This window comes from Corythoichthys intestinalis, chromosome 1 (genome assembly GCF_030265065.1).
Source record: "Corythoichthys intestinalis isolate RoL2023-P3 chromosome 1, ASM3026506v1, whole genome shotgun sequence".
NCBI classification, from domain to species: domain Eukaryota; kingdom Metazoa; phylum Chordata; class Actinopteri; order Syngnathiformes; family Syngnathidae; genus Corythoichthys; species Corythoichthys intestinalis.
In genome coordinates this window covers 76321129-76344340 of record NC_080395.1, presented here as the reverse complement: position 1 = coordinate 76344340, position 23212 = coordinate 76321129, and the positions used below count along the sequence as shown (strand labels likewise).

The 23212-nt window shown below is 38.9% G+C and overlaps 1 protein-coding gene and 1 long non-coding RNA gene across 7 annotated transcripts in view; one reads left to right on the top strand and one right to left on the bottom strand.

Moving 5' to 3' along the window:
• LOC130918539 (uncharacterized) overlaps positions 1-15222 on the bottom strand; it is a 34934-nt gene extending 19712 nt beyond the window's left edge. Inside the window, exons 1-2 of the long non-coding RNA XR_009063779.1 lie at positions 15124-15222; positions 3037-3244 (exon numbers count right to left, since the gene is read on the bottom strand). This is a non-coding gene — a long non-coding RNA (uncharacterized LOC130918539). The remainder of the gene's footprint in view (positions 1-3036; positions 3245-15123) is intronic.
• LOC130918509 (glutamine-dependent NAD(+) synthetase-like) overlaps positions 1-23212 on the top strand; it is a 70564-nt gene that overhangs the window by 20332 nt on the left and 27020 nt on the right. For 5 of the 6 annotated variants that reach the window (XM_057840296.1, XM_057840279.1, XM_057840290.1 and 2 more), the window contains 8 exons: positions 1717-1833; positions 5752-5805; positions 7376-7465; positions 9181-9232; positions 9309-9397; positions 9496-9613; positions 16257-16388; positions 16864-16935. In XM_057840296.1, coding sequence (XP_057696279.1) covers positions 1717-1833; positions 5752-5805; positions 7376-7465; positions 9181-9232; positions 9309-9397; positions 9496-9613; positions 16257-16388; positions 16864-16935 — 724 coding nt within the window. Of the gene's footprint in view, positions 1-1716; positions 1834-5751; positions 5806-5855; positions 5879-7375; positions 7466-9180; positions 9233-9308; positions 9398-9495; positions 9614-16256; positions 16389-16863; positions 16936-23212 lie in introns of all 6 variants that reach the window. The other variant, XM_057840261.1, reaches the window with a different exon arrangement.

Genomic DNA, 23212 nt, shown 5'->3' with positions numbered 1-23212 from the left:
CCGTGTAAAGAGTTTTACTTGATTCGGTGAGAAGGTGAAGTTTTTTCCCCGTTGTTCGTGAACTAAATTTCCACACAAGCGCACATCGAGGTACCATTAACTTAGCAAGGAGAGGTATGAGAGTCATTTTTCGAGTGTCCCAGAGCTCGCGAAATTGGGGGGGGGGGCGCATTTATCAAAGTTTCGTCAGCCGTAATTGTCTGAAGTTGGCGTGCCGGTGTTGTGCCGAAAAATAGCCACTCCATGCGAAATGTCCCCCCTGACGGGAGCGCCCACACGTCACTCGTACAAACAGCCTTTTCTTACCAATCGATGGACACGGAAACGACGTTCTTGTACCGTGAATATGTATCATTTTACTCTGCTTGAACTAATAAATATTTTACTGTGACCAACGCTCTGAAAATAGAGCAAGGCTTTATTTTGGGCCCCGCCTCTCCGCGCAAGTTCAATCAAAGTTTGCTTTCCGTCCAAGACGGCCGTCCACTGCTCACTTTCGCCGAAAAGTCCGATCCAAACTATTGTAATGCCCCGGATATGGGGAAGAAGGAGAGAAGTCTGTATTTGCTTACCCACTTGATTGTGGTAACAATAATACAGAAAAACAATAACAAAATAACAGCGTGCTGCTAAGACATGCGACCGCTGTCTCTCGCTATCTCGCTCGTTCTCCCATTCTTCCAACTCGTTCCCCTTGCGTCTCTTAAATAAATAAATAAATAAAATACTACTCTAAAATGCTACTCTACTACCTGCGCGCGCTCTCGCGGGTAGTAGAGTGGAGTGGGCTGCAGCTGTGTAATCGGCTGACTGACGCATCCGAATATTATCTTCTTCTTTTTTTCGGCGGGGGGGCAAACGAGACTGTGGCGGGCCCAAACGAGACTGTGGCGGGCGAGAGTGTGGGAAACACTGTATCTCTCAAAAAAAATGTTCACAAAAAGAAAAGCGCTTCAATCATTTAGTTCAACAAAAACACTGGATGGCAATATTTAGTCACAATATACAAACTATCAGCGGTCTCGTACGTTGTGAAGCCTTCAAGCCAGCACTCGTGACCGTGAAGTACAATGGATAGACCAGTAAACAGGGAACTACGGCGTCAGTTGAGGGACAAAACACACTCATTGGCTTGATTTCTAAGTAATTTAAAACTCGCCATTGACACCTGGTGGTGTATTTCAATCACTACCTTACGTAGTTGGACGCTGTGGAAGAACGGCAGGGAGCCCGTGTGATGTCACAACTTGGCGACGTCAGCAGTGGCGAGCTACTAGTTTATTTTTTGATTGAAAATTTTACCAATTTTATTAAAATGAAAACATTAAGAGGGGTTTTAATATCAAATTACTATAACTTGTTCTAACATTTATCATTGTTAACGCCATCTTGTGGATTTATTGTTATAATAAACAAATACAGTACATATGTACAGTATGTTGAATGTATACTATATCAGTCTTATCTTTCCATTCCAACAATAATTTACAGAAAAATATGGCATATTTTAGAGATGGTTTGAATTGCAATTAATTACAATTAATTAATTTTTAAACTAATTAACTCGATTAAAAATTTTAATAGTTTGACAGCCCTAATTACCATACATGTTATACAACTGTAAATACTGTACATTTGTATATCAAAATTTACCACTAATAAAATGTGGATTTTAAATTTTCATTTGCCATGTTAACTGACTCATCTTCTTTACAGTGGATATGGATGTGCAGACCACTTTCATGAATCGGATACATTGTTACACTCTCTTGAAGTTCTCAAGAAACTTCTAGTATCTCCCATCACTGAGGACATCATCTGCGACGTGGGGATGTAAGTATTATCTTACAAACAAAAAGACGAACAAATACAGTAGGGAGAACAAGTATTTGATACACTGCCAATGGGTTTTCCCATTGGCAGTGTATCAAATACTTGTTCTCCCCACTGTATATGTTGAACTAAAATGCAATTAGCCATTCTAAAAAGGAAGTTATTTCAAAAAATAAATTATCAACTAATTACTTCGAGTAATCGAGCCATCAGATTAGGTACATTTAATGCGTTGCAGAATAAATTTTAGGAGATGTAAAACAAAGGCTTGCTAAAATCGCAGTTTCAAAAGAGCATTAAAAAAGTGTATATGACACCCGGAAGCATGTTTATTTCATATTACACACGATATTTTATGCTCCTGAAAATGATAATATAAGGTAATAGTAATAATAATGCCTGAAGTGCAGCCTTATGCAGTCATTTCATCCCAGCTGTGCATGTGTGTGTGTGTGTGTGTGTGAATGTGGTCTCTCTGGACAAAAGACATAAAAAGAAACAATGTACAACAAATGCACATTTCTTAAATTCAATCATTACATCTAAACATTTAGACGGAACATTCGCAGTTATGCTTAAAAAATTATCTACGCTCTAATGGAGCACTTCCAGATTCACTCTACTATCATTGCGGTGTTTAGCAGCTTGATGCTGGTTTAGTATTGCAGCACATAAACAGGCTAATGAACTATATATGAATAATGCTTGTGATACTCATTTTGATTTCACGCACAGCACCGCACAAACATAGCCAGGCACGGCCAGACTGTTCTCCCTGTATTTTTCAAACACTGTGAGAATAGTCTGGGACCCACCTCCTTCATGGCCTCTCGAGCTGAACAAAATCATCCGTCCAATCAGATTCGATTATTTGCGTGACGTTTTCTTACTGAGCAACGTCACTCTTTCGCATCGGGAATTGTTGAGAATAGGTTCCAATCGGTAAAATAGGTTTTAAATGACCAAAAACACATCGACACAAGTCATTGACAACAGTCTGTCTCGCTCTAGCCACGTTAAATAAATTTCTCAGTTGGTGTGGTTAGCTCCGCCCTGGGAATTGCATGCGCAATCCAGCTCTTTACACATTTACTGTATGTCAGCCCAACTGATGCTGAAGGCACTGAATGAACAACTGTGAAAATCTCAACAAACACATGCAACACACAAAACACATCCTTTTATACTATACGGGACGCGTACCTTTGTTTCTAAATACGATCCCGGGACAATCCCATTTTTCAAGGGATTGTTTGCAACCCAAGCTGCTGCTGGCTCCCTGCTCCGGGCGGCACATCTCAGCAATGGCTGATGGGGTACTTCCAGTCGTTTTGCTCGGCTTAGTCAATAGCCATGTGGCACGGCCAGGCACAGCCTGAAGGGGCAACACATCTCCCCATGGTCTCACCGTCTGTGGGAGCAGATATGTGGGTCAAGTGCAAAAATAGCTAGGTGGCAGCCAAAGTGTCAGTCTGAGTTAGCTCCAGGGATGTCGAATGTTACTTCTACTTCTCCTTCATTTAACCAATATAAACAGGAAAATGATTGTAAAAATAAATGCAAAAGAGAAAGTACAGATAAAACAGCAAAGCTGTTTGAAAGTGAATGGGGAAGAAGCAGAACTTATAAAAGCAAGTCTTCCCACATTACATATACGCGAATATATACGTATATACCCTAGGGGTGGGAATCTCTGGGTACCTCACAATACGATACAATTTGCGATACAAGGCTCACAATATCAATTATCTCATGATATGGCGATACAACAATAATCGATACATAGGTTGGGAAATTTAATTACGATATTCTTTATCTCAAATAATGAACACAAAAATGAGATCTTTTCATCCATCTGCTGTGGATTTCAATGGGTTTATCACGAGTAAAAATCCAATCCGTTTAACACCGAACGTTTCGGCAGCGACGCGTTTACGCATATCGTCTTTGAAGCTTCGTCACACTGTAATTACGTCACCCACGTGCCGCTGGTTGGTCTCATTTGAAAGTGCGGAAGTTTATGTCCACACCAGTTTTTATTTGAAGTCAATCGACCAAGAAAAACAGGAGAAAATGTCATTTGAGTGTTATAGTTTTATTGCACTCATAAATATGCATTAAAACGCTGCATGGACCATGTATCTGTCTCCATATTTCCATCATTTCTTGTCCTTTTTCAAAACCGAAAGCAACATAAAAGACTACATATCCCAATAGCCGTTATGATGTCAAGAAGGACGAACTGAATGTGATCATTTTAAATAAATTCCGATCGAGGCGCCAACTAATGAAAGGGAGGCATGTGACGCAAACAACGGCCGGTTGGTTTGAGTGAGCGATTTTGAAACGTGCGGATTTAATATAAAACTACATTTAGCGCAAGCTAATGCATTATTTCATTAACTCAAGGAAGAAGATGATGTTTTTTTGGTCTTTTTCATTGCATGAGTCGGCGTCTCGGAGAATAGAAGTGACGGCAGCGCGCAAACAGCGAAAGAGTATGCTGTGTGACGTTGTGTGTGACGCAGCTCCGTGACCTGTTCAAGCTTTATTGAGTGCGCAAAAAAAAAAAAAAAAACTTAATTTTGAATTGAAGTACTTGTCAATATTTCTTTAAATATTTTTTTTCAATGTTATATATATTTTTCTTTACTATAATCTTTTCAATTTTTATGTAGATGTGTGTTCGAGAAGCTTGATTGCATGTAGGTATATACTTTTGATAAGGTGATGGGTACAACACCTAACTTCACAAAGAGATATCCTCCAAACCCTTTTTGTGTTAGATGATATATAATTTTTTTCTCACTATTTTGCACTGTATATAACCTGTTTTGACCATAGTATGTGTAAAGGCCAAAAACGCCTATGACCATACCTGCTGTTTGTGTTGAATTGTCAAACATAAAACTATTCAATCTTATTTTTTTCTATTGAATGTTTATCCTAACAAGTTGAATAAATATGATCAAGCTTCAAAACGGCTGGTCGAGCATGTTTGGTTGTCAGTGGGACGTCAAAATTACAAATTTTGAAAAAAGATTTGGGGATTTTTTTTTTTGTCTTTTTGGGTCCAAAATGTGGATGAAAATTGGTCAGTGAAGAAAACAACAGTTTGGACATGAAGTTCAAGGTGTCCTGAAAAAAGGGACCCAACTTGGCCATTGTAAACAATTTTTTCTTTGAAATATAAAGGCAACATCAAATGCATGCAAATTCGGCCAAAATAGGCTTAGGTGTTAAAGGGTTAAAGACTCCACGCCAAACGGATTACGCGTCTATGAGCCGTGAATGGCGGGTAATGAGTTAACTTTGGGGCAAGTCAGGTCATTTCCTGTTCCTGTTTAAGGCATTTAGGGGTCACTCCCGTTTGTTTTTTTGTTGCTGAACAGGAAATTACCTGGGAATAAGCCCAAAATGAATATGAAATGAACTGGGAATATTCCAAAATCAACAGGACATGACCTGTGAATTCCCCCAAACCGGAAAATACTGACTGTGAATGTTTTGGTTTCAGTGCCAATGACGGCACTACAGCTCCAATCCATTTTGCCTGGGATCCATGTTCCCGAAACGGACGAAGAAACAAATGTTCACTCGCACCCTCCCAGTCAAAATTAATTGGACGCCTAGCGCAGTCAGTGGCAACACGGACACAATTCTAGTAGAAAGTTTTGGGAGCAACCTTATGGTTCTTTTTTTTTTTTATCTTTATTTTTTTTTTTAACCATAACACCTTTTCAAAACGATATATCACCATTTCGATATATTGTCACACCTGTAATATACAGCGTTGGGGGTAATTACACAATAATGTAACTTGTTACACATTGCACACTGTAATTATATCAGACATTTCTTGTTCAAATTCTAATCTGTGTTGTGTCTCATTGTTTTGGGTGTTTGATGTTCCCTCAGGCCCATCATGCATCGCAATGTGCGTTACAACTGCCGGGTGATATTTCTCAACAGGTAACTTTTCAAATGTGTCATGTTCATTATAGCATTTGCTACTCTTGCAGATGGCGATATTCAACAAAGCCAGGTAACACTCACTAAGTGTTGGGAAGGCAGCAAAGATAACTGTAGACAGATTCAAGATTATTTTAACTGATTATTTGGCAGTGTTGGAATGCTTACTATATAGTTGTACCTCTACATACGAAGTTAATTCGGTCCAGGACCTTGTTTGTAAGTCGAAACCGTCGTATGGGAGCAGGATTTTCCCATAAGAATACATTATAATTCCATTTGTTTGTTCCCCAGCCCGAAAACCTACACTAAATCATTAATACGTACTGCTGGTACTATTGCAAACAGTGTTGTTAATCTTACTTGAAAAAAGTAATTAATTACAATTACAAATTATTTCTCCCAAAAAGTCATTTAGTAACTCGGTTACCTGAATGTAAGAGTAATTAGTTACCTGGCAAAGTAACTGGTGTTACCTTTCATGTTTGTTTGTTTTTTTGTTCCAAAAAAAACCCCCTAACTACTGCTTTAAGATGGCGGCTGTTTACTAATGCCAGTGAGTCTATCATTTCGCATCTAGTTCTCTATACATGTGATATCTGTCGTAGCATCATGTCAGCGTAGTTTGTAGGCTATCGGCTACAGTCAGGTCTTATTGGAGCCACCCAGAGCATCGCATTTGCAACGGTGTCACAATTCCCTTCCCTCCTCCCCACTCAGACTCTGCTCTGTCATTTCCATCTTCATTTCAACGATAAGCATCACCTCTTTCCTTTTTTCACCATATGCACCAACATTCTTGGAACCCATGTTGATTGCTCTCACAAGAAAATTGGCCGTGTGTCCGTCTTGTGGGAAAACAAACTGAGGCGTTGTCATAAATCATCGTATTTAGAGCATGTTGTCGAATGTAGAAACAAATGGCGAGTCAAATTTTACGTCGGATGTCGAAAAGATTGTGTGTCGAAGCGATCTTATTTCGAGGTAGCACTGTATAATAGAATACAGTTGGTCTTTATTGTCATTGTCTACAACGAAATGAACATAGTGGAGCAACGAAATTTGAACTCCAGTATAAATATCCAAGAATTATTCAAAAGGAAAAAAAATGTAGTCTGACACTATTATTACTGTTATTTAAATGTAAATGCATGTAATTCAACCAAGTGCCATAATATTCAATAAATATATTTTAATTATTGCTTATTTCTTACATTACATACATACATTTGGATGACTCCAATACCATCCATGCAAACAAAGACAAAATAATGAAATGGCAATAAAATATCCATAATAGTTACAGTACATGCGTGACTATTTGCTGTTTATGCATTATAAATTGATAGAGCATTGAATTAGGGGATAGAACATTGCAGATGCAAAATGAGGTTACAAATGCTTTGTCTGTTATATTTTTGCAATCTTGTTACACACACACACACACACACGATTTTTCTTTTAAAGAGAGATTCTATCTCAAATCTAAGTTGCATTGGGGGTTGCAACTTGAACCTCTTGTAGATGAAACCAATAAATGGACGAACTGATTTATTCTCTGTTCTATTAGGCAGATTCTACTGATTCGACCAAAGAAGTTGATGGCGAACCACGGCATGTACAGAGAGATGCGCTGGTTTGCACCTTGGACAAAGTTTCGGTTGGTATTTTTGGAGTTCACAACCCCGATCAAACACAAGTTGCACATGCTTACCTGGTGAACGTGAAGGAATCGGGGGCCATAATAGCTGCCTTCTGCTCAGAAACAAAAATCCTAGTCAATTAAAGATAAGAGCCAGGCATAGCTTGTTCAGAGAATATATAGGGGGGAAGAAATTGTCTGTTTCTGTGGGAAAATTCATGAAACTTGACAACTGCTGCCCACTAAATTGTTGGTTTATTTGACAGATTTAAGTATATCTTTAAAAACGCACCAAAAGCGCGATATTTATTGTCATTGAGTGAAACATTTTGTTTACTCATTACATATAGCATGAACCATTGGTGCAATTTATGGGGGGGCATGGGTGGGTTGGAATCCACTTAATAATAATCCAAACAAGCTACCACAACCCACGCAATAGCAGTCAAAAATACTGACATTGTTCTGACATTGCGCAAAAATTCTAGTTCAGTAACGAAGGTGAACTTCAAGGTGTTATACAGCAGGGTTTCCCCTAGGATTTTTTGAAACTGTGGTGGGAATCCTCCGGGTGGGGGTGGAACCCACCCAATCATGCAACATGAATTAGAATGCAGAGTATCAATTGAATCCTATGATGATCAATCACATGGCAATTTTGAAGCCCCCGTCGAAAAAATACAATTATTTCACACATGCTGTCAACATTACTCGAAAGTGCGGACTTCAAACTCTCTCTGTGCAGTCCCATTTCTTTGAGCTGCAACAGGAAGAACATATTTTGATATCACAGCATGTTTTTTAACCAGTCTTCGGACTGTAATAAACCTTGTCTCGTCTCTGTGTTCATTTGAAATTGTTGGAAAGCTTTATTTTAGACCAAAACCTTTTTTTTTTTTTCTACAGATGTTTTTCAGCGAAAACTAGATTAAGACAAACACATTTTGAAATGACTAAAATGTGATTATTATTATGATGTGATTATTACTATTATGATGATTACTTTCATCCAAAAGACCAAGACGAAAATTAAAAGGGCTGCCAAAAACTCACTTCGGTAAGACGTTTTAAAAAAACAAACTTCGTTAGGCATTTGCCTGGTCGAGTGAGTTGGTTACCATGCATCACGGTGACCAGTGAGAAAAGCTGCTTGTGATTGGGGTACATGGAATTCACGTTCTGCATCCAGCAAAGCCAGCATTTCAATTGCAGCAGTACCGACAACATTGCTCGTCCCTGCAATGGCCGCTAAGCCCCACCGTATGATGGAACCACCACCAAATTTTACTGGGGGTAGCAGTTGTATGACTTTGAATGATGTGTTCCTCATCCTCCGTGCGCAGCACCAGTTATGCCCAAATCACAAAATTTTAGTTTCAACAGTCCACAGTACCTTAATTCAAAATGAAGATGGCCTTTCTTCTGATGTCTGTTTGCAACAAACCGTCAACGAGGAAAATGAGCGCCCTGTGAGGGATTTTTTAAAAATTGTGCTTCAAAAGGATTATTATAAATTTTTAGACGCCTGTACCAGGTTGGTAATTTGTACTGGACAATGAATCCTGCCGGTGATCATTTTGGTCTGTCGAACGGCATACTCAACCTCGCAATCGGCAGTGATAATGAGGCCGCCAGAGAAAATGTTTTGGTGACCCCTGCTCTAAAGCATCAGTCTAACACATTTTGTAATTGAAGTACACATATAAAGTTGTCTTTTCTTCTATATGTTCTAGGACTGTAGAGGAGTACTTCCTGCCAAGAATGATCCAGCAGGTTACAGGGCAGGTAAAAATATATGACGCCAAGACAAAAAGTTTTGTATTTTCATTGTACTACCAATTTGTGTCTCTTTGCTTATCAGGATATAGTCCCATTTGGAGACTGTGTGCTCTCTACCAAGGATACCTGTATTGGTACAGAGATGTGTGAAGAGTTATGGTGTCCTTCTAGGTAAATTACTGTAACAGATGATTTGCCACAAATATTTCTGTTTTTCATGTGTCAAATAGAAACGGCAATATCTTTTGATGAATGACTCCTTTATATAGCCCTCATAGTCAGATGGGCCTTGATGGGGTGGAAATTTTTACAAATTCCTCTGCAAGCCATCATGAGCTCTGCAAGGCTGACCAAAGACTCAACTTGATCAAGTCAGCCACCACAAAGGTAGATTCACTGAGAAACATTTACAGTATATGAAACACCAACATTTGTTATAAGTCATTTACATCTAGATTAGATTAATTGGTACAGTGATTTAGAATCTTATTCTATCGGCGTGATTTCTCAAATCAGCTTTTCACATTCAAACGATCAGACTTTTAGACGAAAATGAGAAAAGCCCAACATCCTCAAAACTGTTGTTGATAGTGACAACTAGAGCTGGGAATCTTTGGGCACCTAACGATTCGATTACGATTACGATTCAGAGGCTCCGATTCGATTATAAAACGATTATTGATGCACCCCCCTCCTTTTTTTTTTTATTTTTTTTATTTTTATTTTTTTTAAAGTTTTGTACATTAGTTCCAAAAGTGTTCAAAAATACTCTCAGGCTAAACCAAACTACTATTTCAGTATCAAGTTAACATATAGCAGTAAACAAATATACAAAAATAACATTAAATAAAAAAACTCCAGTCCCCATTCTGTATCAGCAGCTTTAAACTACATTTAATTAATTTAATGTTGTGAATCAACCGTTAAAGTTGTTAAAATTGCTCCCGTTATTCCATAATTTCCCTTTTGTCTACTTTTGTCATGTGAAAGTTTTAAAACTATTTTAAAGATAGATTCAAGTAATATTTTACCGATTTAGGAGTATTTTAGATAAAAAGTTAATTAGGTTTGCTTGGAAGGTTCGCTACAACAGCCTTGCAGGGAAGTTTACTGCTTTAAGATGGCGGCCGTTCACTAACGCCCGCATCTAGCTTTTTGCAGATGTGCTGCTACCGCTACCGAGTCCATATTGCATCTAGTCCTATATAAATGATATCTACCGTAACATTATGTAGCTGTACTTGTAGCAGCTTTTCGGCAGCAGTCAGGTATGTTGTCCTGTGTTTTTATCTCGTGGCATGAGTTGAGCTAGAGCCGTGAGTTGAGCGTTGGCATTACCCGAGGGGCCGGTTAATGAGAAGCATGATGTTTAGCTACTCCCGCTCCGTTCCGTCCCGAAGACCGCGCGGCGTGCTGAGTGTGTTGTACTTCCGCTTTACTTGGCATATTTCAATAATCGGAATTTGGATGTTTGTGAATCGTTCTCGAATCTTCCACGGCCGAATCGCGAATAATCTAAGAATCGGAAATTTTGCACACCTCTAGTGACAACACTAGCCACATTCTTTCCAGATGACCAGAGGTTGGTAGAGTAGCCCATAGACGTCATTATGGTAAATGACGGGTCAGCTCGGTCATGCACTGCACCTCGCCTTCCAGTAGGGGGCCACCCACATCAAGAGGAGCTATTCACAAACACGCACGCAGCGATCTAACGCCGGATTTCTGTTGAAAAAGTACGAAAGCTGTACCGCATACAAACAGGAAGGATTGTCTCAGGAGTGATTTGTTCGAGAATTCAATGTCATTATTATATTTTTCTTACCATGCATGCATTTTGAAACGTGAAAAAAATCAATGGGAGAAATTAGCTGCTACTGCATTGGCATCATAGTTCGCAATATTTACTTAAATAAATGCTAACTGTATGCTTTTTTTTTTTTTTTTTTTGCTTTTAACCAACGACCAATCGAGACTGTTTTACGTCCATATCTATAAAAAAAAATTCGGGGATTTAAGCATTTTTTTCACCGGAAAAGCTCTGTTTACATAAGCTACATTCACTAACAGACTATCATTATGCTTCAGCATATTTATGTAAAATAAGTGCTAACTGTATGTTGTTGTTTTTTTTTTTTTTTTTTTTTTTTTAAATAACCAAGAATCAAGATTGTTTTGCGTCCATATCAATAAAGAAATCGGGGATTTAAGCATTTATTCACAAGAATTTTCACCGGAAAAGCTCTGTTTACATAAGGCGGCCGATAGCTACATTCACTAACAGACTAGCATTGTACTTCCACATATTTACATAAAATAAATGCTAACTGCACGTTTTGTTGTTGTTGTTTTTTTTTTTTTTTTTTTTTTTTTTTTTGCTTTTAACCAAGAATCAAGACAGTTTTACGTCCATATCTATAAAGAATTCAGGGATTTAAGCATTTATTCACAAGAATTTTCAACCAAAAAAGCCCTTTGTCTGTGATTCCACTCGGTCAGCTTTGACAGCCTCGCCCCCTATTTATTGGCCCGCGCCCCGTCAATACATTATGAAGTTAATGAGTAGCCAAAAATGTTATTCAGGAGAGGCAAAGTAGTTACCTAAAATATTTGCTCAAGTACAAGTTAAAATTTATTTGGTAAAAAGAATACTGAAATAATGAGTATTGTATAACTTCCAATGATATACAAAGGTTTGTGCGCCCCTAATGATTTTCAAGATTGTCCTTTGCAAATCACTAATTGTTACGAACAAAAATTTCTGTTAAATACGTATATCATATTGCCGACGAACACAGTTATATTTGAGAAGTGAAATGAAGTTTATAGGTAAGTTTATATTACGTAAACAAAAATAGGCCGGTGCATGAATGTTGGCACCCCTGCAGAAAAACATCAATATTTAGTAGCGCATCTTTTTGCAGGAATAACAGCCTCTAAATGCTTCCTATAGACTCCAATGAGGGTCTGGATTCAGGATGAAGCTGTTTTTGACCATTCTTCTTTACTAAACATCTCCAGCTTAGTCAGGTTTGAGGACTGCCGAGTATGAACAGCCCGCTTCAAAGCAGACCACAGATTTTCAATAATATTCAGGTCTGGGGACTGGGATGGCCATTCTAGAACGTTGCACTTGTTCTTCTGCATGAATGCCATTTATGGTTTTTGCCAGCCCTTTTAATTGTTGTCTTAATCTTTTGGACTAAAATACTTATTAGGCTTGGTAATTTTAAAATGTTTTCGTCTTTGTCTAGATTTTAATCGACGAAATCTCATACAAATTTCGTCTAGTTTTAGTCGACAGTTACTCAAAATGATTTCGTTTCGTTTTAGTCCAAACATAAATAAAGCTTTCCAACAATTTCGAATGAACATAGACAGACGAGCACATATTGTAGCATCTACAAGGACAACAACAACTTGGTGATGATAATAAACACTGAGCAGGAAAAGCAGTACATTATTTTCAATAAAACCTACCTAGAAGCCATGACCAGTATATAAGAAAAAAATTGTCTGAGCGTTTAACATCCTCTGGACTCACTGACCAGAAAAGCCAAGTGGCTCTGCTTTAGACTGGCTAGTGTTTTAAGAGGACGCTCACCGTTCTGAAGCTAATGCTTACGCGAATGCTAAGCTAACCCCGGTAGTACACCAGGCGCGCACCAATGACGGTCGTACCCATTTTCAACAGGATGCGTTTTACGAGCTACGCATCGGTGTAGTGGCTCGATCGATTCACGCGAGGATTGTAAGATCGAGCGAGAGAAGCGGGTATTTAAAGATCACAAAACAACCGTTGCCTTTCAGACCCCGCGCACTGGTCAGCTTCCATTCTGAAAGAAAAGAATGAAGTCATGTTCTAAAGAGAAAAACAATTGCAATGACAAAATAGATTTTAACGTATTTTCAAAATCAAATGCCTCAATGAATCATTTTTTTTTTCTTATGAAAGGTTTTAAAATTTTATATTATTTTGAAAATTGACCGGATCCAACGTATTCTTACACGAGTGACTTTCAGCCTGCCCGAGCATTGTCTTGTTGAAATATCCAGCCACTGCGCACCTTACACTTTGTCACTGACTCTGGAATTGTTCATTCATGGCCCACGTGCTGCCGTGGTATGCAAGCTCGCCATTGCAGAGACTGCACACGACAATGACACCCTCCTTTGTTTCGTTAAAATAAGTCCATGCTTTGGCCACTCGTCTGCTTTTTTGGGTTTGTGCCGCCTTCCCCGCTTGCATCCCGATCGTCCGCCATTCTCAACTTTTCACATATGTTTTTAACTCCCCTTTAACCGTCGACGAGCACAACTTCTCGTCGACGCATTTACGTCATCAACAACGTCGATTAGTTGGGACGGCTCTACTGTGTTCATCTGCTATATGATATATTTACTGTAGCTGAAAATTTTGTTCCAAACAATCAGTGATTTACAAAGGAAAATCTTAAAAATCCCAGGCGCCCAAATGTTTGCATACCACTGGATTACATGACCATATACAAAGTCCAAAAAAATGCACAAAAATAATCTAATTCCAGCTAGAAAAAGTCCCCTGGTTACGAGCGAGTTCCGTTTCTATGCTGGCGTCATAACCTGGATTTCTGTGTACCGTATTTTTCGGACTATAAGTCGCTGTAATTTTCCTAGTTTGGCTGCGATTTATACTCTGGAGCGACTTATGTGTGAAATTATTAACACATTATTTTTTCATTTCACATGTTATTTTGGTGTTTTGGAGTGACACCGATGGTATGGTAAACTTATTGTCATGTCCTTTATGCTATAGTTATCTGAATAACTCTTAATAGCTATGTTACGTTAACATACCGGCCATGTTCGCGTTTCATTTTTCATGCATCATTATCACACTGTACTTATTCAGAATGCTGTTTTCTGTTGTATTTTAAATTTCCTTTCATGATGACATATCTGTTCTATGTGTTGCATTTTATCAAGTAAATTTCCTCCTAAAAATATGACTTATACTCCAGTGCGACTTATATTTTTTTCCTCTTCGTTGGGCATTTTATGGCTGGTGCGACTTAGAATCCGAAAAATACAGTAAGTCTTAATGAATCCTTTAAGTACTCCTAAAAAATACCTCCTAAACCTCAAAATAACGATGACAAAACATTTATTATACGACATAATAATAAAATGGGGGGGGGGGGGGGATATTGTACTCACCATTAATGCTAGTTGATGGTGTAAAAGGTACACTGATTATGCCGGCTTGTTCACAAGTGGATTCACAAGTTGTTGTTTTTTACTTGATGTTTACTATAGTTTTAACCACAGACACACCGTAAAACACTTTGGCCTGCTAGTGAACAAACAGGTAAGTCGATGTAATTTATAAAGTTTATTTAGAGCTTGATTTCAACAACTTAGAAGAGGTCGAGCTGCTCACTCTACTTCCTTAGTAGAGAACAGAAAGCGACCTGACTGGGTGTGCGCTCACTGCAATTAAACTTTTAAATTCAACAATTTTAATTGAACTTGTAAACAAATTATTATTATCAATATAGTCCCAATAATTGTGCAATGACCACAGTAAAGCAAAAACAATGCACGCAAAAAAAAAAAAAAAAAGTTGCGTAGCATGTAAATTTTTAATTAGTGAGACAACAGCTCCCCTTATTGGCGAAACAAATATTTGCAGGGGAACTTGACAGCTGTTTGAGTGCTGTATTTTTCTCAATCTAACACACACTGTACACTGTTACGCTACTACAACAACAAAAAACAAACCGAAAAACGACTGGAGATAAAATGCCGGACGAGGGCATCATAAAGTCAAAATCACGTAAGTCGGGTACGTCGTAACCTGGGGACTACCTGTCAATAAAATTCACCCGTCCAAAGAGATTGATTTAAAACGATCATACCTCCAGTTGTATCGGTGCCAAATGAAATATGGGAGAGAAGTTGAAATCTGCGCTTTCAGGCCGGCATGAAGATAGGACTTCCGTCTAAAAGCATGTGTGTGGTCATGTGATTAATGTCACATCTGATTGGTATAATGGAGTAATGTAATTGTTGCGACGTCTTTGTTGAGGAAACTGGTAAAGGCATTGTGGACATCTCTGGCAAAAATAAAGTAAAATCTAATATGTATAAAGAAAAAAAAAATCCAAGTTCTCTTTTTACAGCTTCTTTAATTCTCTTAAATGAACCGTAGATGACGACAAACAATTAAGGAGCAGAAAGAAAGAAAGAAAGAAACACCTAAGCTGAATACATTTATCTCTTAATAGACAATTAAAAGCAGGCCGGCCTGGAATCCAGTTCTCGAGTGCCTTTCAGAAGATTCATTCTGCCGCAGAAATGCAGATCCCACACGTCCTATGAAACTACAGTTACGAGCACACTGTAGGTGTAACGGTACACACAAGTCACGGTTCGGTACGTACACGCGCAAGTGTCACGATTTGGTATGGGTTCGGTGCAACGGAAAACTAAAGGGCTTTTTTTTTATCACGGCATTTGAAAGTTTGTTCTAATGGCTAAAACAAAAAAGCTGCTATTGTTGGTGCCAAAATAAATAGAAGAAAACATCTAACTTGTAAATTTGAGTTTATATGGTTCTAACATTCTTTAATTCACAGTTTAAATGCAAAAATAGACAATGCCTGAGGTACCAGTTAAACTTCTGGTAGCACTCTCCAGCTGGCAACCTTTGTAACTCTTTATGTAAAAATAAGATAAATAACTGATCAAGAAGTGGCCCAAATCAACAGGTAGTGGCTCAAAATCAAAAGGAAGTGACATGGACATGGAATAGCCCCAAAATCTTCAAGAAGGAATAATGAAAATGGCAAAACACACATACATGCTGAATATTTTAGGAAAATAACAGGAAAAACAGAACCTGATTTTGAGACCGTGAACTGTACTAAACAATTAATGATCACCGTGTCCATCCGTCCTTCTTATCCACCAATCTCATATTTAGCTAATGAGTCTGATTAGCTCTCATAATTCTCACTTTACACTGATCTGTGCGAATTGGCATTTTCAGAGTGGAGGCATCTACCTATATGCAAATCAGAGGGGGTGTGACGGAGACAGACTGTATTATGATGGCTGTGCCATGGTGGCTATCAATGGGGACCTTGTGGCGCATGGAGCACAGTTTTCCTTGAATGATGTGGTAAGTCTACTCTAGAAATTTAAAGTCACTGCTTCAAATCATTGGGGTGGGGAGAAAACGCAGCATAACTCTCTCCCAGCAGTCTGACGCAGTCCCAAAGACAACCTATCATGGCTACGTTTACATGGACGCTGATCGGAATAAAATTGCTTCATGTAGCGCTCCACTCCCAATTTCCAAATTTTTCAGGAGTAGTAACCAGACAATTCCATGAGTGCCTGTCATCTGCATCACAAGCCAATTGCAAGTCTTTCTAGCTGTCGGCGAGTCTAGTTGAAAGGTTAGGGGTTAGGTTTAGGGTTAGGATTTTTTTTAACTTGAGCCCCACACCCCCAAAAATAAAAAAGTACCAAATGGCAACAGACGCCCAACTCTCCTTACAATTGTTCGTTTGGGTCGAAACAAAAAACTTGAATGCAATTATTACATGGAGAGAATGTCTGTTCTGGCCAAATTAATTTTCATTGTTTTTCAGGAGGTGATAACGGCCACTTTGGACTTGGAGGATGTGCGTTGTTATAGAGGAGAGACGTGTCAGCTGCAGATGGTGAGGAGCAGACTACTACTCACGTCAGAGCTAGGGCGGAGGCTTGGTCTCAACATTGGTAGTGAGGAAATAACGGCATAACCTGCATGTACACTTTTTGCTGGGGACGGGAGCCACGGGACATTAATAAGACCAAACAGATCAGGTAAACGGGGGTCAGGGCTACATTTCTCACGAATATGAAGCTAATTCATTGATAGGCTAAATGATCAATGCAAAATAAATCTGTATGGGTTTATACTAACTTTTTTGTGTATCGCTTCAGATGATACACCGTTCAATTCAAACCTTTGTTTTCAAAAACTTCTTAGCCAGGTAATAACAAAAATAAGGTAACAGGTAACACATTACTGCTTTTGTCCACAATCATGGCCAAACTCAAAAAAAAAAAAAAAAAAAAAAAAAAAAAGCTCCTTTGGGCAGCTTTAAGACCACATAAATAAAATAAAAATGAAAATTGGGGCCAAGAGGATAAACCTCGGTTCACTACATTTCTCACAGTTTAAATAACAGGCATGAAAATCTCTCACCTTTCGGCGAAATTCGCCGTTTTGAAGTCAAAAAGGGTGACCTACGTGAATTGCGTAGATCCGAGGAGAAATTCTTTTTGGGTGGGGGGTCGGGAGATTTTATTTAATTATTATTATTATCATCATGTGATTAACTTAGTACGTAAACTGAGCGCTTCAGAAATCGGTCCTTTAAAAAAGTGACACTTGGACAGTCAGCAAATCCTTCTAGATGCTTCGCTGACGACAACGAATCATCGGCCCAATTTACGTTCCATTATTCTAATCGCGCGCACTCTTCACGTGTACATGGAGTGCTTGGAGAGCCTTTGGTTGCATTGCAAAGCTGCGAAAACAAAAAGCAGGCCTTATCCACACCGGGGCAGACCAGAGCGCAGCATACACACTTGCCTGTATTTGCCAGCAGATTGAATTTGGTGAGTAATGGTTTCAGTCGTTTTCATATTTTGCAACATAATAAAGTTACTGCCATTCGTTGCAGCTTGCGTTGAACACTGCCAGAACTAGCCAAATCTCCCATGAAAAAAAAAAAAAAATCTCCTGTTAAGTTAGCATCAAGCTTGTGTATTTAGCGGTAATATAAACGAAGAAACACACTGTTGAGTCAAATTAAGTGGCATCCTCTCAAGATGGAGGGGGCGCCTCGCATCGTTCCCGTCGTCCGCCTTAGACGCGTTATTTTTGGCTGGAACTTGAGCTGACGGCCGGCGTCGGCACTGGCCCGACGAGTGGTGGGAATGATTCTACGATTCTGAAGTTTTGATGCAGAGGTTGAAGAAAGAAAAGAGGCAGACTGACTGAGTCTCAGCCAGAAAGTGTTGATGGCAGTGTTGATTTCTATTCACCGTTGCCCCCTCCCATTTAAAGTATGACATAGTCACAGCCAATTATTATGTAAAGCTGGTTAAAATTGAAGTTGTTGTTTTAAGGTGTATTAAATACTTGTCCATGTGCCACTTTTGATCTATGAGCACCCGCCCCTCCACCGTTCTCTGCACGGCCCCGCTGAAACACAGTGTGGGTCGACAGAGCTCAATATTTTGTTGGGTTGTACAGTGTACCGGAACATATTTCCTCTACACTCTTCTCACCTTTTTAACCCCTGACCCAGTTTCATGCCTGAAATAATGTTAACAGCAGAAAACACCTACAGGAGGACACTTCTCTTTAAGCAGCTTCCTACTCAAGTTTTGCAGGCTAGCAATTTCACGCAGTTTTATGTTATGCTAACTCTGATGCCGTTCGGGCTTTCAGTAGAACAATTAGTGGTGTGTTCCCCACCTCCGCAACATTGACATCTTTTTACATGACTTACAGTGGCTGCTGCTGGCCGGGAAAAAAAACTTCTAATGTCCCTCCTCTTCAAAGGGGGCGGAGGAGGTGGCATGTTGTCGACATGTTGTCTGTGTCGGGACTTTCTTGCCCGTGTTTGTGTATGTGTGGGTCAAGTCATCAGCCAATCAAATCTAAGGAGGGAAAAAATGGACCGGCACATTCACCAAGTGAAAAGGGGTATGTGTAAGTTTGAACATAATGAAAATAATTCACTTAATAATGGTAGGGTAAATTCATTTCTTACAACATATGGGGAGACAATCTAAATTACCTATATAACTGAAGTCATTACATAATGCAAATAAGGTTGCTTAAAAGTTGGTGGGGACAATTTTAACATTCTTTAAAGTTGGTAGGACCGACGCCCTTGCATCAGAGCACCATGGCCATCGGTGTAATATAGTTTTTGGTGAATAAATGAGACTAAATACATTAGTATCAATGCGTCTACCTGAATTTAGCAACGCCCCCCCCTTTATAAGTTGTCCAACTTATTTTTGAACACAATTCATAAAAACTTACATTTATGTTCAATATATCTTAATTTTATTTACCGTAATTTCCCGAATATAAAGAGCACTTTTTTTCCCCCAAAATCAACTTGTAAAATCATGGTGTGCATTATAAACGGGTCCATGGCTGGAGACAGAAATAAATAAATAAATATATATATATATATATATATATATATATATATATATATATATATATATATATATATATATATTTAAACCGATTTTTTTTTTTTTTTTTTGACACGGCTACGTTGTGTTGATGAAACATGCGGTGATCTGTTGCCGACCATTACGGTACGTGACGTCACCATTTTGTTTCGGTAATACTTCACTCTGATCGGCCGAATGATTTCGTCTGTGTTAAATTCTGCTTTTTTCACTCTTCATAAAGCACAGAATTTAGTTTCTTGAACTCATTTGAGTCAACGTTTATTGCAGCTCCGCAACTCGGACCATAACAAACATAACAACAGACTTCCTGTGTGTGTCCGTCAACTATATCTGTCCCTCGGGAAACTCAAACCCAAATAACAATAGTTCCTATTGTTACTGTTGTGTTGACAGCGATGAGCACTCTCGGATTTCCGACTTACGTTCTCACTTTCATTTTACCGTATCAATCCATGGAAGAAACACTTATTCATCATGATGAAACGAGCAAGTTATACGGCAGCCTTTAAAAGAAAAGTCACATCTGTTTTGTTTTCTTCTAGATTCTGGTACGTTGGAGAAGTTGTCAAATCATGTTATTACCGTAAATATTGTCAGTTAATATGCTATGCTTGTGCTATGTTTCACCATTCAGTAAAATGACATTTCTGTATCTGTACACGAGCTCTGTTTTCTTGTATTCTTCCATTCTACTAAAATTAGGGTGCACGTTATAAACGGGTACAATAATTTTCCCTAGATTTTACAAGTAAATTTGGGGTGCGCATTATACACGGGTGCGCCTTATATTCGGGAAATTACGGTATGTGCTTTATAAAGTAATTGAAAGTGTCCAGAGAAGATCCAATCCAATCACATGATCGGAAATTGGGCCCGATGGTATAATTTCAGGTGGATCGCAATCCGGTAAAAAAGATGGGCATTCTGCCCTAGCTGTTTGAAAAAAAAGTCCATTGTTGATTGTTTTCAAGCCACTCTAGTGAGGTTATTTTTAAAATTAAACACACAACCAATAAAATTACTAGAGATGCAGCGAAGTGGCAGAAAACTGAAAATGAGAAAACTGAGGCTGAAAACCACAACCAATTATTTTCCAAGATATTTAAGAAAATATTTTTTTATGTATAAAAAAACAAAAACAATTATTCATGAATGAATATGTCAATGTGTAAATGATACAGTGCCTTGCAAAAGTATTCGGCCCCCTTGAACCTTGCAACCTTTCGCCACATTTCAGGCTTCAAACAAAGATATAAAATTTTAATTTTTTGTCAAGAATCAACAACAAGTGGGACACAATCGTGAAGTGGAACAAAATTTATTGGATAATTTAAACTTTTTTAACAAATAAAAAACTGAAAAGTGGGGAGTTCAATATTATTCGACCCCTTGCGTTAATACTTTGTAGCGCCACCTTTTGCTCCAATTACAGCTGCAAGTCGCTTGGGGTATGTTTCTATCAGTTTTGCACATCGAGAGACTGACATTCTTGCCCATTCTTCCTTGCAAAACAGCTCGAGCTCAGTGAGGTTGGATGGAGAGTGTTTGTGAACAGCAGTCTTCAGCTCTTTCCACAGATTCTCGATTGGATTCAGGTCTGGACTTTGACTTGGCCATTCTAACACCTGGAAACGTTTATTTTTGAACCATTCCATTGTAGATTTGGCTTTATGTTTTGGATCATTGTCCTGTTGGAAGATAAATCTCCGTCCCAGTCTCAGGTCTTGTGCAGATACCAACAGGTTTTCTTCCAGAATGTTCCTGTATTTGGCTGCCTCCATCTTCCCGTCAATTTTAACCATCTTCCCTGTCCCTGCTGAAGAAAAGCAGGCCCAAACCATGATGCTGCCACCACCATGTTTGACAGTGGGGATGGTGTGTTCAGGGTGATGAGCTGTGTTGCTTTTACGCCAAACATATCGTTTTGCATTGTGGCCAAAAAGTTCCATTTTGGTTTCATCTGACCAGAGCACCTTCTTCCACATGTTTGGTGTGTCTCCCAGGTGGCTTGTGGCAAACTTTAAATGAGACTTTTTATGGATATCTTTGAGAAATGGCTTTCTTCTTGCCACTCTTCCATAAAGGCCAGATTTGTGCAGTGTACGACTGATTGTTGTCCTATGGACAGACTCTCCCACCTCAGCTGTAGATCTCTGCAGTTCATCCAGAGTGATCATGGGCCTCTTGGCTGCATCTCTGATCAGTTTTCTCCTTGTTTGAGAAGAAAGTTTGGAAGGACGGCCGGGTCTTGGTAGATTTGCAGTGGACTCATGCTCCTTCCATTTCAATATGATAGCTTGCACAGTCCTCCTTGAGATGTTTAAAGCTTGGGAAATCTTTTTGTATCCAAATCCGGCTTTAAACTTCTCCACAACAGTATCTCGGACCTGCCTGGTGTGTTCCTTGGTTTTCATAATGCTCTCTGCACTTTAAACAGAACCCTGAGACTATCACAGAGCAGGTGCATTTATACGGAGACTTGATTACACACAGGTGGATTCTATTTATCATCATCGGTCATTTAGGACAACATTGGATCATTCAGAGATCCTCACTGAACTTCTGGAGTGAGTTTGCTGCACTGAAAGTAAAGGGGCCGAATAATATTGCACGCCCCACTTTTCAGTATTTTATTTGTTAAAAAAGTTTAAATTATCCAATAAATGTTGTTCCACTTCACGATTGTGTCCCACTTGTTGTTGATTCTTGACAAAAAAATTAAATTTCATGTCTTTATGTTTGAAGCCTGAAATGTGGCGAAAGGTTGCAAGATTCAAGGGGGCCGAATACTTTTGCAAGGCACTGTATCTCCAAGCGTTTTGGGTAAAAGTTGTTCACAAACGACATTAAAAGCTAAGTATTCTCATCAAAACTAGCAGGCTTTTTCACAGCTGCTCTAATCCCCCCCTTTCCCCTTAAAAGGAGGAAAATTGTGGCTTTCTTGCGCAACAATAAGTGCATTCTTGCCTAGGGCTAGACTACTTGGCTCTAAGGGTTTGACAATGTATTAAGATGGTGATATATCGCGACACTATGTATTCCAAAGGTTATCGATATGCTCCCACCAAGAATCGATATATCATTTTAAAACGGTGTTACTATTGAAGAAAAAAATGAACCAACAAGTTATTACCTCAATCTTGCACGAGGATATTGTCTATGTTAGCTCATTGACGGTCAAAATGGATCGGAAATTGGATGTCTGGCGGCATCAATGGTACTCAAATATGACCATGTTTTGGGGGCATTTACTGGTCAATTCATTTTCATTTTAAGGCATTTACAGGTCATTTCCTGTTCAGTAACTCAAACTCAACTGGAAGCGACCCGTAAATGCACCAAAATCAAAAGGAAGCGATTGATAATCAACAGGAAATGACACGAAATGCCCCAAAATTAAGTCATTGGCTGCCATTGACAGACTTCCAATACGTTTGAAGTGGGTGGGATGGCAGCGTATTCGTAGCCACACTCCCAATTCAAATATGAGTGATAAACTCATTTCAAATTGCAGTTGTTTATTAGTTGTATTGGGGAGTATCATAGAATGACTGACCCATGTATTGATAATTGTTGTATCGCCGTATCGTATTGTGTCGTATCGTGAGCTCAGAGGTTCCCACTCCTACTTGGCTTGATGCAATGCATTTGCCATTTTATTGCACCATTACCACAATGAGGTCCTTACATATTGGGCTGGGCAAAAAAGCATTTACTTCCACCCGA